Source organism: Acipenser ruthenus, chromosome 6 (genome assembly GCF_902713425.1).
Source record: "Acipenser ruthenus chromosome 6, fAciRut3.2 maternal haplotype, whole genome shotgun sequence".
Taxonomy (NCBI): Eukaryota; Metazoa; Chordata; class Actinopteri; order Acipenseriformes; family Acipenseridae; genus Acipenser; species Acipenser ruthenus.
Genome location: NC_081194.1, coordinates 9,328,328 through 9,343,794, shown reverse-complemented (window position 1 = coordinate 9,343,794; position 15,467 = coordinate 9,328,328). Strand labels below are relative to the sequence as shown.

The 15,467-nt window shown below is 40.0% G+C and overlaps 1 protein-coding gene across 4 annotated transcripts in view; it reads left to right on the top strand.

The window, feature by feature from the left end:
* Positions 1-15,088, top strand: part of LOC117411200 (calpain-1 catalytic subunit-like) — a 27,280-nt gene extending 12,192 nt beyond the window's left edge. For 2 of the 4 annotated variants that reach the window (XM_034018489.3, XM_034018490.3), the window contains 19 exons: positions 3,355-3,473; positions 4,345-4,478; positions 4,574-4,742; positions 4,980-5,063; positions 5,398-5,483; positions 6,120-6,194; positions 6,824-6,984; positions 7,892-8,061; positions 8,405-8,416; positions 8,789-9,000; positions 9,117-9,156; positions 9,913-9,978; positions 10,149-10,206; positions 10,499-10,563; positions 12,349-12,417; positions 12,923-13,001; positions 13,105-13,218; positions 13,330-13,388; positions 13,876-15,088. In XM_034018489.3, the coding sequence (XP_033874380.3) occupies positions 3,355-3,473; positions 4,345-4,478; positions 4,574-4,742; positions 4,980-5,063; positions 5,398-5,483; positions 6,120-6,194; positions 6,824-6,984; positions 7,892-8,061; positions 8,405-8,416; positions 8,789-9,000; positions 9,117-9,156; positions 9,913-9,978; positions 10,149-10,206; positions 10,499-10,563; positions 12,349-12,417; positions 12,923-13,001; positions 13,105-13,218; positions 13,330-13,388; positions 13,876-13,902 (1,799 nt within the window). In that variant the 3' untranslated portion in view covers positions 13,903-15,088. Of the gene's footprint in view, positions 1,123-3,354; positions 3,474-4,344; positions 4,479-4,573; positions 4,743-4,979; positions 5,064-5,397; positions 5,484-6,119; positions 6,195-6,823; positions 6,985-7,891; positions 8,062-8,404; positions 8,417-8,788; positions 9,001-9,116; positions 9,157-9,912; positions 9,979-10,148; positions 10,207-10,498; positions 10,564-12,348; positions 12,418-12,556; positions 12,832-12,922; positions 13,002-13,104; positions 13,219-13,329; positions 13,389-13,875 lie in introns of those variants that run through there. The other 2 variants (XM_034018492.3, XM_034018491.3) reach the window with 2 other exon arrangements.
* The last annotated feature ends 379 nt before the right edge of the window (positions 15,089-15,467 follow it).

The following is a 15,467-nucleotide window of genomic DNA, read 5'->3' as shown; positions in this document are numbered from 1 at the left end:
TGATGCCGTGGTGCCAGCGAAACTGAATAGCTTGTACAGTATTGTATGATGTTGCTCCAGGGTAAATGTTTTTTAGGAATCAATGGCCTTATCTGTTGGGTTTTAACATCTGCTACATGTTCTTCTTTAAATATGCACAAGAGAATAAGGCCTAGTATTTTTGATTGGTTTGTCTTCATGTGAAGTTTTCTTGTTTTGCATCAGGCAGTTGGGTCAAAACAAGCGTTTCGGTTTCCATTTAAAGCCTTTTTTTTTGTTTTTTTCAGTGGTTCAGCTACAGTCTCAAGCAATTCATGGTCCCTTTTTAATACTGTAGGGCCTCTAAATAATACTCAAAATGCCCCACTCATTCTCCAAGTGAAATGTATAATTCTTAAAGTGAATACACTTTACCATAAGCTTACCGATCCTATACTGTGCCAGCAAACACATGCACGTTTTCATGAAGCTTTGCTGTTTGAAGAAGCAAGCTTATCAATAAGGCAGGAATGTTTCTTTCGATTCTGGATATGTACTGGTGAACGACAGTATGCTTGCAGTGTTACATTTACAAGTTTCATTTTGGCCACTATTGGTCTACTGTTTAATTTACATCGCTGGCTGTACCCTGGGGCCCAGTTGGGGGACTAGTTCTGAACTGTGTATTGTGTTAGTGTGTTAAATAATTAAGTAAAGTTATAAGGTAGATTATAGATAGACATCTTGCAAGAGTTCTATCCTAATGAGCGTTCTCATGGCAACAAGGTTTGTGGGTTGCTGTTTTGAATGGAATAAAATCCCTCATTCTCCATGTGAATCTCATTATAAGCAGTGCTTTAAAAAAAAAAAAAAAAAAAAAACCTGACTGCAGAGGTTTCCACAAATAACAGCTGTACTACTTGATCGTTTTCTGTTGAATATTTTAAATATAACAAGGGAGTTTTGTATAAATATTCTTGTACTGTACCGTTATGTGTTTTATTTGTAACGGCATTGAACAAAGGTCTCTATTAATGTTTGTAATGAATATGAGACTCTCCTACACTTCCTGTATTTTCACAGAATGTTACAGCTCTCCTGGGTCACTTTACTTTTTTCTTTAACAACCTTGAGAGACAGACGTTAGCAGGAAAAGGAAACCAGGTTTGTTGCTGTTGTTGCTCTTTCTGTATCCCTAGCCTAGGTGATGAAAACAAAAAGTGAGTCTCTCTGGTATTTCTGATGGAATTTGTACATGGACATTTGTTACCAGAGAGTGAATAACTCCTTCATTGTATTTGCCATCCAGAGCTTTACCCTCAACTCCTGAAGAATCTGAAAACGGCCTTAAAAGAAAAAAAACGATTTTGAGGAATGAAAACAATTGAAATTATTCGTTGATCTTTTCAAAATACATTTTTTCAATAGTGTTTTGAAGATTTAATTTTTTTTACATTTATTAAAAGTTTCTATACTGTTGATGGTTTCTTAAAAAAAAAAAAAAAAAAAAAAAAAAGGTCTCAATGTTAAGATCATATGTGCCACAAGGGGCACTGTTGTGATCAAATTGAGCACTTCAAAGTTTGCTATGACCTCACCCTCAATGATGCATGGTCACACCCTTACCATTCTCTTCCCCATGGTTACTGTTGCTACCTGCCAAGTTTCATTGCTCTACAGAAGGGCATACTGCACCTACAGACTTGTGAATGATAAATATAGATCTCCTGAGAGCCAGAGCATGGAAAAGTGGCTCAGGTTGTGTCCAGCACAACAGGGGTTTTGTGTCACATGGTTTTAATTGAACCTCTTCAAAGGCTCATCCCAGGGAATTAATAGCATGGTGTTGATGGGAGTGCTTTGTCCTGTTTCCTGAATGCACTGTGACTCTGTGCTGGCTTTGACTCCATGAAAAAAAGGATGACGAGTAATTCTAAAACTTCTATTAATTGGGAATGTTTTAAAGATTCCTTTCTGTCTGTATATCCTGGGGACACCCCCTTTTGATTTCCTGTAACTTGAAAGAATCATTTTAGGGAAGTACTGGAACTGCTGCATACCGCCCGTGCTGCATTCTGATGACACTGCAGTGTTGATAGTATTAGATAGCTTTGCCCTTCCCTGGCCACACATGTTTCTTAATCCATTAAGACTTTGATTCTCTGCTCAACCCAAACACTTTTGACATTGCCACAAGCTTGAAATTTGATTTAGCTGTCAGATTATTGAAATATACATAAAACAGTGTTTATGGGATATTGCCTTGGGAATATTGGCATAACCAAGACTAGTACCACGTGTCATGCCATGGCATCACACATCAAAATATGATGGTTTTATAACATACAGCGTACCCAATAAGAAACTAAATACCAGCTAAATAAAACAAATAGTTTTTTTAGCCTTCAAGTGGTTTATCTTGACCCGCCCTGGCGTGTGTGTGTGCGAGAGTTTGTCTGTCTGTGTGTGTGTGTGCGAGAGTCTGTCTGTCTGTCTGTCTGCGTGTGTGTGTCTGTGTGTGTGTGTGTGTGTGTTTGTCTGTGTGTGTGCGAGTATCTGTGTGTGTGAGTGAGTGCAGAGACAGCGGGTTGTGCTCATGAAACCTGGCTTTCCCACTTCCACACACAGTGTTGGCACCATAGTTTCATGTCCAGTTAACCCTTTGCTCTTCAGTTCTAGTACCATGGCTGCACCAGCAGAACATAGTCATCAATTCATATTTGAAATTCCCAGAGCCGAGGCACTTCATATTAAATAGGCTGATCCGTTTAAATATAGAATACTGTTATATATAAGAACTGCTTTTAACCACAAATACAATCCTAATACTGCTACATTCTATATACAGGATTAGTTCTGCTGTTTAAAATCTGGGGTGTATGCAATGTATAATATATATTTAAATTGGATTAACAATAAAGTTTGGGATTGTTCTAAAGTGAATATATTATAGAAGAAAGCCTTTAACCCCATTAATCAGATTGAGAACTGATTTATTTTAGTTTTTGTTAAAGTTTGTGACGCATTTGCATCCTATTTAGGTAGTGATATGGTGGGTAGGGTATGTAAATGTAGCAATAGCCATATTCACAGTGGTTAACTCAGGAAAGAGATTAATACAGGGAATTGAAACCAGGCTGTGTGACACCTAATTGTAATCTTCAGCTATTTAAAGAAGCAGTCAGTGTTGGTGTGACCAGTGCTTGTTTGAAGACCTCTCTCTCTCTCTCTCTCTCTCTCTCTCCTCTCTCTCTCTCTCTCTCTCTCTCTCTCTCTCTCTCTCTCTCTCTCTCTCTCTCTCCTCTCTCTCTCTCCTCTCTCTCTCTCTCTCTCTCTCTCTCTCTCTCCCTCTCTCTCTCTCTCTCTCTCTGTGTGTGTGCGTGTGTGCTGCTGCAGGTGACTGCTGGCTCCTGGCTGCCATTGGCTCCCTCACACTCAATGAGAGGCTGCTGCATCGAGTCGTGCCTCACGGGCAGTCCTTTCAAGAAGACTATGCCGGAATCTTCCACTTCCAGGTAAACTGGACGCCAGGGGTCGTTGAGACTCCCGTCCACTGTAGTCCATTTGTTCTTGTGGGACAGAAAGTGTTAAACTGTACAATTTAGATTTGATTTTGTTCTTTGACTCAGGCAAAGCCAACACAGTAGGTTCACTGCCTGACTCACCTGACACCACTTACTGTAGCCCTATCTGGAGCAAAGAGAGATTTGTGTTTCAGCTGGGGTCCTAATACTGTTGCACAGGGAATGAGGGCCAAGAAAATGTTTTAAAGCCTTGGTTATTGCCCTCTTTAAAAGAAAGGACTTTCCAAGTTGTAACTTAAAATATTAAATGTAAGGCACTCCGCGTGGAGTGCAGGATGTGCCCTATAGCCTGGAGATCGCCGGTTCGGGTACAGGCTATTCCACTGCCGGCCGTGGACGGGAGTTCCCAGGGGGTGGGGAAGGCTTAGGTCGGCCAGGGTGTCCTTGGCTCACCGCGCACCAGCGACCCCTGTAGACTGGCCGGGCACCTGCGGCTCTGCCTGTAAGCTGCCCAGAGCTGCGTGGTCCTCCGACGCTGTACCTCTGAAGGTAGCTGCATGGCGGGCCCTGCAGAGTGAAAAGAAGTGGACGGCACACGTTTCGGAGGACGCATGTGCTCGTCTTTGTCTCTCCCGAGTCAGTGCGGGGGATGCAGCGGTGAGCCAGGCTTAAAAAGAATTGGGCATTTCAAATTGGGAGAAAATAGGGTAAAAAACAAAATACAAAATACAAAATATAAAATAAAAATATTTAAGTGTAACACACTAAAGAGTGTCCAACATGCACATCAGGTGGCACAGTGAGTGATAAACAAGGGCTCCTTTTATCTACAGTGTCTGATGGTTGTGTTTCCCTGTTGCAGTTCTGGCAGTTCGGAGAGTGGATGGATGTTGTTATTGATGACAGGCTGCCCATTAAGAACGGGGAGCTGGTCTTCGTCCACTCTGCAGAAGGAAACGAGTTCTGGAGCGCCTTGATTGAGAAAGCTTATGCCAAGTACGTGCAAATGATATATTCCCTGAAGAAGAAGAAGCCTTGACGTATCTTTAAGTGTAATAATGGAAGCCTGCAGGTGATGCCGTTCTCTACAGGTTGAACGGCTCCTACGAGGCTCTCTCTGGCGGCAGCACGACCGAGGGGTTTGAGGACTTCACCGGGGGCGTGTCGGAGATGTACGAGCTGCGCCAGGCTCCCAGGGACCTGTACAAAATCATCCAGAAGGCTCTGGAGAGGGGTTCTCTGCTGGGCTGCTCCATCGATGTAAGGAAATTAATGTTTGGGGTTTTTTAAAAAGAATTTTTTATATATATTAAACAAAATAACCAAGAAAACCCCCAAAAATATGAATTTCTGCATATGAACTACATATACAAAGGAGACTACCCCCTTTATAATCAATTGTAAAAAATATAAATTGACCTGTCACTCACCCCTCTTCGTTCGATCCACATCCCTCCACCTCCCCCGATCGCCTCCGATTTTGCTTTTTCATTACAGATCACAAGTGCCTTTGATATGGAATCAGTGACGTTTAAGAAGCTGGTAAAAGGCCATGCATACTCTGTGACTGGACTGAAAGAGGTGAGCAAAGCCCCTTCTATACAATTACAAGTGCTGGAGAATACATTACCAACAATGTTTCCCTGATTTCATAGATGAGCTTTGCAAATATTACATTAAAACATTGTTTCAAGTGTTGTAACTGTTGAGAACAATAGCTGTGTCTGAGTTCTGTATGAATTACTAACAACTGATTTATACAACTTTAAAGTTACTTATTAAAAATCTGTTTTAAAAATACAGTAGTCAAAGTAACTTGTACTGCATGACTACATTTTAGCTTCCAGGCATTCTCCAATTCATTCGTATATGTGTATGAGTTCACCTTGTTGTATAACTGCTCCCACTGTGACAGGTAGATTACCGGGGGGGCACGGAGCGCCTGATCCGCATCAGGAACCCCTGGGGTCAGGTGGAATGGACTGGAGCCTGGAGCGACAAGTAAGCCTGGCCATTCATTCTCAGCCATCCACAGCCATCCCAGCAGCTCCGGGGGAGGGGGGGGGGGTGTCTCCCAGTCAAATACTAACCCACCCCCGTCGAGATCAGAGTCCTATAGAGATTCAGAATAAAATACACGTTAAAAGTCATGCAGCTGTTACCACCAGTGGTTTTATTGGTTCTTTATATAATAATTGAGACAGTGTTTGGATTTTTTTAATTTACTGTTTCCTTTTTATTTACCCGTTTTTGTATATTTTACTGAACATTTTCACAAATCGACAAGGACTAGTTTTAAGGAATGTTTTTTTAAATCTTCTTTTAGGTTTGTAGTGCTTTCAAAAAAGCTGAAGAGAGGTTTAATTAAATTGACTTGGTTGTTCAAAATGTAGAAAAACTGAAACAAATCATTCCTTAAAGTTTTGTGAATAGTGGACAGTTTTTCTTAATATTGCTAATACGGTCTAATTTATCAGCTACTTTTGAACAACAAAGGTGACTATAACCTGCTCAGAGCTGGACCATGCTTTTCTACACTAGATTTATATAGATGCATTGTCAATGTTTGTATTGTCTTTTCGAAATACCTTAAATTAAGAATTATGTTTTTTTCCCATGTTCCTTTGTTCTTCTCAGTTCCTCGGAGTGGAATGAAGTCGACTCTTCTGATAAGGAGGAGCTTCAATTAAAAATGGAAGATGGGGAGTTCTGGTAAGTCGTAGTCTGTGAGATGACAACACTGCAGATACCAGAGGAAGATGTATCTAGATTGTCAGCCCGCTGTAGCTTTGTTTATGTGTATCAGCTCAGAGTAGCAAGCACAACAGCATTTCCAGCAACTAATAAAAGTGTTTATCACATCAGGTCATAAATTGTTTTTTAGTGATGCTGGAATTTTGCACAACCGCACGGGTCGTAACTTTTTTTGCCTCCTCACTTTCGTAAAACATATATTGACTGTATAAAGATCCAAGTGTGTTTGGGTCAACAGCTTTTAAAAGGCAATTTCGCAGCAATTACAAGTGATTTAAGAACTACAGGCTACTTAGATGTTGAACATTTTTCATAATTAGAAAGTAAACGGAATCAGATACGTTGAAAATGTTAATCAAACCTCGATCTGGTTGGCTACGATGGTAGAGCACCTTTGAGTGTCCCTGTCTTTAGTACCCAACACAGCCAATCAGCAGGTTATATAGCCAGGGCACAGTCCTGGTATTGACTACAGAATTAATTATGAAGCTTCTACCTGTGTCTCATCACAGACAAGCTTGCCACCCAATCAGATCTGAAAGTGCAAAGCCATTGCCGTTCAGCTGTCCCTCTCTCTCTCTGTGCAGGATGGCCTTCAATGAGTTCCTGAGGCAGTTCTCTCGCCTGGAGATCTGTAACCTGACCCCCGATGCCCTGAGCGATGACAGCCTGAGCTTCTGGAACACCGTCAAGTATGACGGCAGTTGGCGGCGCGGGAGCTCCGCGGGAGGATGCAGGAACCACCCGAGTGAGGAAACGCCCCTTTACCGCAGTGCTTTAACCCCTTACTGTCAGGCTAGCACTGCCCTCTGGCTGCTTATCTACCTGCAGTGCAACTCACTGCAGCCTTTACTGTGTAATCCATCCACATTCTACAAATACCACCCCCCATAGAAACTGCTGCGAAATGAATACATTAGGCAAAAAAGGAGAAGAAACTACTTCAGATGTAATTAAAGATTATAAATACCTAAACCATTTCAAATTACACAGTTTTCACTCTTTCCTATTGCAAAGGGCACTGAATCTTACCCTAAACAGCTAACTGCAAACTTTTAGAGAACAAGTCACAAAAACTATTGTTTTGGGAAACAAGGTTGGTATATGAAAAGAAACATTGTCAGGTGCTCGGCTCGTGATAAAAAGGACCTCGGGCCATATTTTCAAAGCGTTACCTCCAGTCTTTAATTAACTCCTATTTTTTTTAAAGAAGAAAACATCATGTAAATGTTACAAAAAAAAGAAACACACACACCTGGAGAGTGCTGAAGAGAACTTGGATTATATTACTTGCTGGTTTGGTTCTAGTTTTGTAAAATGAACAGACATTTGACCTCTTTCAAAAAGTAGGAGTTCATTAAAGACCGGAGTAAACGCTTTGAAAATATGGCCCCTAGAGTGGTTAGCTTTTAATTGGCCATAGAAATGAACGCTAGATTAAGCCAAATATGGAAATGGAATGGGAACTAGCTGAAACATCGCCAACTGAGAAGTCAAGAATTATTATGACATAGAGTTTTGCATAGCAAGACCTTTTTAAAAACTATTTTAAAAGGTGCAAGTCCTGTTTTGACTTGACTCCCCGAACATTTTGGAAGTGTTGGTTGTGTAATCGTTTCTTGAACGCATCTCCTGTGTCTGCCTGCCTCCTGCAGACACTTTCTGGATCAACCCGCAGTATAAGATCACCCTGCTGGAGGAGGATGATGACCCCGATGACAACGAGCTGGCCTGCAGCTTCCTGGTTGCCTTGATGCAGAAGGACAGGCGGCAGTACCGGCGGCACGGCCAGGACATGCACACCATCGGCTTTGCCATATACGAGGTGAGGAGAGGCGGGATTACAGGAGCATGCGTGATCCAAACCTAGAACAAAATGCTGATCTTCAAAACTCTCCTTTATAAAAATTGACCACACTGTCTTTGCACGGTATTTTTGCAGTTTTACCACGCTTTCCCTGTGGTTATGCTCTGCATTTACCACAGTTGCTTTAATATGCTTTACCATGCTTACCTACGCTTTTCCATGCTTTAACTGTGCTTTATTACACCATTGTAAATTTTTATAAGGGCTTTTAACAATTGAATCTGTGTGCTGTTCTTCAGTTGTAATACTCTCTAATTATATATAGATAGATATATATTTTTCTTTTCTTCTTTTTAAACAGGTTCCCGATGAGGTATGTTTTTTCACAAAGATTACTGTGTTCCAAGGCCATCTCTTCTTGATCCTTGTATACTGCTGGTGAAACAGGCTGGTTGAATTCCTAATAATAACCTTTGAGTTATTAATGTCCTATAGGCCTACTGCAATACCTATGATGCTATTTAGTTATCTTATTTTGTATGTATTTCGTGTAAATGTACGTATGGAGATGAATATATGAATGTATACATACTTAAAATTTGAATATGCAAAACAGCAAATACATATATTTAAACAGACAGGTTGACAACCTTAGGTCTTGTGCTTAAACCACCACAGTCACACGCACACGCACACACACGCACACAGAAGCACACATGCAGTAAAGTTTTAATAACTGTTTCAGTACAAGGGTTGCCAGAACGTGCACCTGAAGAAGGATTTCTTCCTGAAGCACTCCTCGTGCGCTCGCTCTGAGACCTTCATTAACCTGCGGGAGGTGAGCTCCCGACTGCACCTGCCCCCGGGGGAGTACATCATCGTCCCCTCCACCTTCGATCCCAACAAGGAGGCCGACTTCGTCCTGAGAGTCTTCACAGAGAAGCAGTCAGACACCCAGTGAGTCCCATTCTCCTTCCTGTGCACAGTCCGGCTACCTGTCTGAGGAATCGGGTGTCAAATTCTGGTTTAGGGATCAAAAAAATTTATATACTTTTTTTTTTTTTTTTTTACAGAGAGCTAGATGATGAAATCAGTGCCGATCTAGAAGATGAGGTAGGTCTTTAAAACTACCAATTACATTTTTTTTTTTAAGAATTTGGGCTAGAGGTCCCAAATTGAAGCTGAGCACTATCATGGCTTGACATCTCAAGCCTATTGAATTGAACGGAGAGGCAAGAGCTGGAGTTATTAACTCATAAGCTGCTAGCATGACATTGATTATCGAATGCGCAGAATGGAAAGTGGTAAGCACCTTTTTGATCTTAGAATAAAAATTGCATGGAATAATTTCCTAACACTCAGAATTCAGTGGCGAGAGGGGTCCCCGAGTGGCTCACCTGGTAAAAAAAGGTCACGTGGGGTTTAGGGTGAATCATACAACCAGGGGTTGCGTCCTGGCTCTGTGAAAACACCGGTCTCCACTGGGGATTCCTGAGGGAGCGTTGCATTGGCCTTGGCGCTCCCAAGGGTTAGGGAGGCAAAACCAGAAGGGACTGTTTCTCCTCATCTCGCTACAGCAGACCCTACCAGCCAGGCACCTAGTGAGCTCAGGCAGACACCTTTGTCTTCCAGAGGCCGGTAGCTCGCTGACATCCGCTCTTGAGTTCCTGGGTGTGGAAGAGGCAGCTGGCTTGGTCGTGGGATCGGAGGATGCCCGCTGAACCTTCAGTTCTGCCGAATTGTGAGGGGAAAAAAGAATTGGCCATTCTCAAATGTAGAGAAAAAAATTGGGCAGAAAAATTATTCAGTGGCAAGGGGTGAAACCCAAGCTTATCTGACCCTGAAGATGTATTTTTAAATGCATTTCAGGAGGAGATCTCAGAAGATGATGTTGATGATTCCTTCAAGTCCATGTTCCAGCAGTTAGCTGGGGAGGTATTTTGTTTGTATTTTATTAAAATCTCAGTTGAATTGCCAATCATCTAGTATGGCTAATGTTAGGTACCTTCAGGTTTTGCTTTAACAAGTTTAAGTTTAATTATATATGAAAGCCTAGAGAAACCAAGATGGTGCACACTTTACTGTGATAAGTTAATGTTTTCTAGGACATGGAGATCAGCAGGCAAGAGCTCAGGACCATCCTTAACAGAGTGGTGAGTCGACGTAAGTGCCACCAGTTAATGAAATCAGATAAATGCAATTTACACATGGTGTGGAGAAACTAAAAGGTGTTTTAATAACCGTCAGATTGCATACTTTGTATTTGATTTGTATGCTTTATATGTTATCATTGTGTAAGGTTATCATACAATTCTCAAAGGATCTGGTGTTGACAGATGCACTTATGATGGCTTGATAAATGACTGTTTGATTAGAATATCATTTTTTTCTTTTGTCTCATGATGACCCTTTAATAAGTTGTCTCTGTGTTCATGTGTTTGTCTTTTCATTCCAGATAAGGACCTCAAAACTGATGGATTCAGTGTGGAATCCTGTAGGAGCATGGTCAACCTCTTGGATGTATCTTTTGCAAAACTAAAAAAAAAAAAAAAACACCCTGTCCAGAGTTTATACTTTTTTGGATTAACTACTTTAAATGAAATGCGATGAATAGTGATTTATTTTAATTCATGCTTAGAGCCCTGTGAAGTTTGTTTTATTACAGATACACATTAATAATGTATATCAATAATAGTATAGTGTACATCATGTTTTAACCAAATACATATTTTTGATTAAACATTATCTGATTTTTTTTAACATTCTGACAAACAGACCTCCACAGAAAAATAATTTAGTTACCATAACTTCTCATTAACGGCAATAACAGTAACGTACAGTCCTCCACTCTTTTTAATTAACTGCCTATTTACAGTAGATACTGCCCATGCCCTCTATAAAAATACAATACGATAAAATAAAACTAATATATATATATATATATATATATATATATATATATATATATATATATATATATACATATTTACACTGCACTACTATTGTGGGGCTGTCATAATAATTGCACATACAGCAATCTACCCATTAAAAACAAAAACGATAGGATTTATATTTCAATCCCATTGCACTGAAGCAGGGCTCCAGTATACAAGCTTGGGGTTTCTCAGTATTTAAACACGAAGCAAAGCAGATTCATGCATTCAAATCCATTCAAAACCCAAACAGCATTTGCTCCAGTGCAAAGTTTGCACCACTTGAAATAAAACAAAGAATTAGTATACAAATACAAAATACAAGCAAACAAGCCATATTTTCCCCAAAAGCAATAAACAGCTAATGCTTAACAACTGTATGTTTCGACTCCTATTCCAGTTGACAGTTGCAAAATCTGCACATCATTATTTTGTCAGAGTCTGCTGCATACACCCCCTCAGGATTAAATTATTTGCAGCGTTGTTTAATTGTTATGCACGGTTTAGGCATTTTAGAAACAAACTTCTCTTCCATCACAATTCTAATTCCCAAACGACTCGCTTCAAATCATACATCTGTGCAAGTGCTAGTCAGAGCTTCTGTTTCCCTTCAGACCGTGTCTATGGTAACGGCTGAGCCTTGACAAACTATGATTGCAAGTATTTATTTAAAGTATTTTCTGTATAAACCTCACAATTTAAAAATGTTACTGTTTGTTTTATAATGATTTTTCATGTTATTTCTTTTTATATTTGCATGTCATTTTATTTTGCTTTATAGTTTACATTTTGTGTTATTCTGTATTTGCGAAAAACACGGGGCTCTGAGCATGCTCAATTGAATCTAATTCTGTGGAAGGAAAATCTACCTTTTACACCCTGTAAAAGCACAGCCGCGTGGCGTGCAGAGTGAGTCATACAGTCAGGGGGTGCAGGTTTGCGTCCTGGCTGTGTGAAGTTCACAGTTTTCACTGTGTATTCCGGCGGAAGCTTCACGTTGGTTCTAGCTCTCCTGCAGGTTTGGGATGCAAAAGCAGCAGGGACTGTTTCTCCTCATCACGCTACAGCAGACCCTACCGGCCAGGCGCCCAGTGATGAGATCAAAGGCCTGCCGAGCTGGCCCTTATCCTTCAGAGGCCGGTATCTCGCGGACATCGAGTTCCTGAGTGTAGAAGAGGAAGCTGGCTTGGTCATGGGATTGGAGGACGCCCACTGAACCCTCGGTTCTCCTGAGCTGTGTGGGGAATTGCTGTGGTGAGGCGATAAAATAATAATTGGACATTCTAATGTTTATTTATTTATTCATATAAATCAATCTACCTGAATCTCTTGAGTTGGTGATGAAAACATCCTTAACCAATCTGCCACACAGAAAGATGGCAGTGCTCGTCTAGGATTGGTGGAATTCCAGATTCTGTGGAACAAGATCAGGAAGTGGCTGGTAAGACAGCACTGATGCTGTGAATGAATGAGCTCATTGTAGCCCACATGGTTGTGTTATCTGAAATTGAAATGGGCCCCATGTTGGCTCAATTTAATCTTGGTCTGCTTAGTGATCTTTTTTCATTTGACTTCTGTAGGGGTGGACCTCATTTTTAGATTCCACATCTTTATATGGCTGATCACTTTATTGTAAGCTGTTTTATACTTGTACAGTATGTAAGCAACATAACCATCAATTCACGTCAATAACCTCAACAACCATTACAATATCCCATTCTGCCCGCTTATTTATTGAAATTGTGGTGTGAGAAGTTACTTTGCCAAGACTTTGGGGGAAAAAAACCCATTTATGAATGATAAAGTAATATAAAGAAACAATGCAGTGACCAAAGGAGATATAAATGAATAAATATCTTGATGAAGGGAGGGGTGATTAGGGTTAACTTCATATATTCCATTTTGTAATACACAAATGAAGTTTTGTCTTTCATTTGTCTGCCCAGACCATCTTTAGACAGTACGATCTTGACAGATCAGGAACCATGAGTGCCTATGAGATGCGCCTTGCTCTTGAATCAGCAGGTTTGTTTAGCATTGTAATAGCTTTTCCAAACGTTCTGCTGTTAAAAATCTATCTCTATCAATCTATTTATATAATATCATTCATGTTTCATGTTTTCTGCAGGTTTCAAACTCAATAACAAGTTAAACCAGGTTCTCGTTGCAAGATATGCAGACAATGAAACAATTGATTTCGATAACTTCATCTGCTGCTTGGTCAAACTAGAAGCCATGTTCAGTAAGTGTTTCCAAAATGAGTTGACCATTGAATGAACAGTCAAAATACAATCCACACCATTCAGGAGTTTGTAAAAAAAATGCTGCCTTTTTTCACCTGTTTGTTTTGCAGGATCCTTTCAGCAGCTGGACAGAGATGAAAGTGGCATTGTTGAGCTGAATCTAACTGAGGTGAGAGGCCTTGCCATCACATACCCAGCTGAGAATTTCTCACAGAGACGCTGGCCAGGGGAAGTACAGTGTATTTATTGGCATGTAACCGGAGCTGTACTGTAGCTGGGAGGTCCGGGGGAGAGGGAGTTGAGGTGACACCCTGGGGTTTGTCATACATGAGGATCACTACCATCTGTTACTGTTTTGAATGAGTTTCAGAGATATGGGCATTGTCATGGGTAAAGACAACACTGAATGGATAATAACCAAACCTTTAAAAACATGTTCTTACATCCCAATACCTTTCTTGATCATTTCTTTGCATTTCTTTTAATTTTTTACATTTCCCAGACTTTATTTGAATCTATAGCAGGTATTAGGATCCCACCACCACCACATATTATGTGCAGCAAAGTGCGTTTCACGGCTGGTGTTAATATAAGCTGCTAAACTAACCAGTACAGATACAACTGTGTAACATATGTTTTTCTTTTTCCTGTTTCAGTGGCTGATGATGACAATGTGCGGTTAAAGATAGAATTAGTCACCCGAGAGACATCACGGGGTTGTGCATCTTGAAACTGCCTCCCATCTATACCATCTTGCACGATATCATCTAAACCCCCTTAACCTTGCTATTAAACCAAAGTAATGTGCCTGCAAGTTCCAGAAAGGATTTTATGCTAGTCAGGGTCTTGTATTGTGTATGCACCATTCAGGGCAGGTTAATATTTATACCTAATTTCACCATTTACTGAAGGTTAATGTACTATCTTTGCATAGATAAACAGTCACCACACAACCATGCTAGCAAACTTCTGTTAAGAAAAGTGTGCTATATTGCATACGACATGGATATTGAAATCATGCAGTCTAGTTATGAAAGATAAGATTTATTTTGTTTCACACATTTAATCGTGTACTGGTAAATCTCGAAGATGCCAGGAGGCCTAATTTTCTTTACAGGCTGTGAGACTGGAAGTATCCAGCAGGAGGCAGCATCCACACATGTTTTGTTTTTGTACTACACTACAGCTTCCTTTTTTAATCAGTGTTTTATGTATCATCCTGCCCCAGGTAACAGCAGAACACACACACACACACACACACACACACACACACACACACATTATATATAAAGTTTGAGTTTGGACTACTTAAAAAGCAATACTTAATAAACTGCATGGCTATTGAATCACTTTCTTATGTCTTAGATATGCATTATACAAACTGAACACCAGATAAGCAGTTATTGTGCTGTTGTAGGCAACTATACAGTGATGTTTACTGTTTTTCTATAATTGAACATTTTACTGTTCCAGACACAACAAAATAGAGAAGGCTGGATGTTGATCTGGTCAAGCAATGTAGCCAACAAGTTAAACAGCGGTCTGAGGGACATTTGATTAATCATCATCATCATCAGAATAATAATTGAAATTGAAAAGCATGCCTTCTAAGGCAACCTAAATTGTATTTACATGTTTTTTTTTAAAGCAGTATTTTACGGTTAGTATTTTGAGTAGAAGATCATAATGATGTTTTCAATATTATTATTAGATCTGTTTAATGTTTGCCATTCTCCATTCGAGTACTGTAATGAAAATGAATAGATATGGTTACTAAGGAGGCTGTTTTTAAAACATTGGGCTGATCCCTTGTGTACTGCATTACTGCAATGAGAAATGTCTACTCAATAAAGGACCAAATAAAAACAACACTGCATTCGCTAGTGTCCTGTATATTTCATTGAAAGTAAATTGTAGAAGAATGGATTTGATTAGTTTATCTTCTTGCAATTGCTCCTAATAGCTGTGATATGTAAGAAATAATTTAGTGTGTCTGTCTGTATATTGTGAAATGTATTAACAAGGGAGCATCCCAGTTGCACAACCTAAGGGGTACATTTGTAAACATGAAGTAAAATATCTGGAAGCTAAAAACAGTGAAAAGGTTAATGTCTACTAGACATCAACTTTAATGGAACTTTTAGATAATCATAAGATTACACATATAATGGTAGTACCTCAAACTTCGCTTTGTTTTTATCCCAGTGAAGCAAATGAGATGTTATTACATGTCTGAGTACTGGAGCTG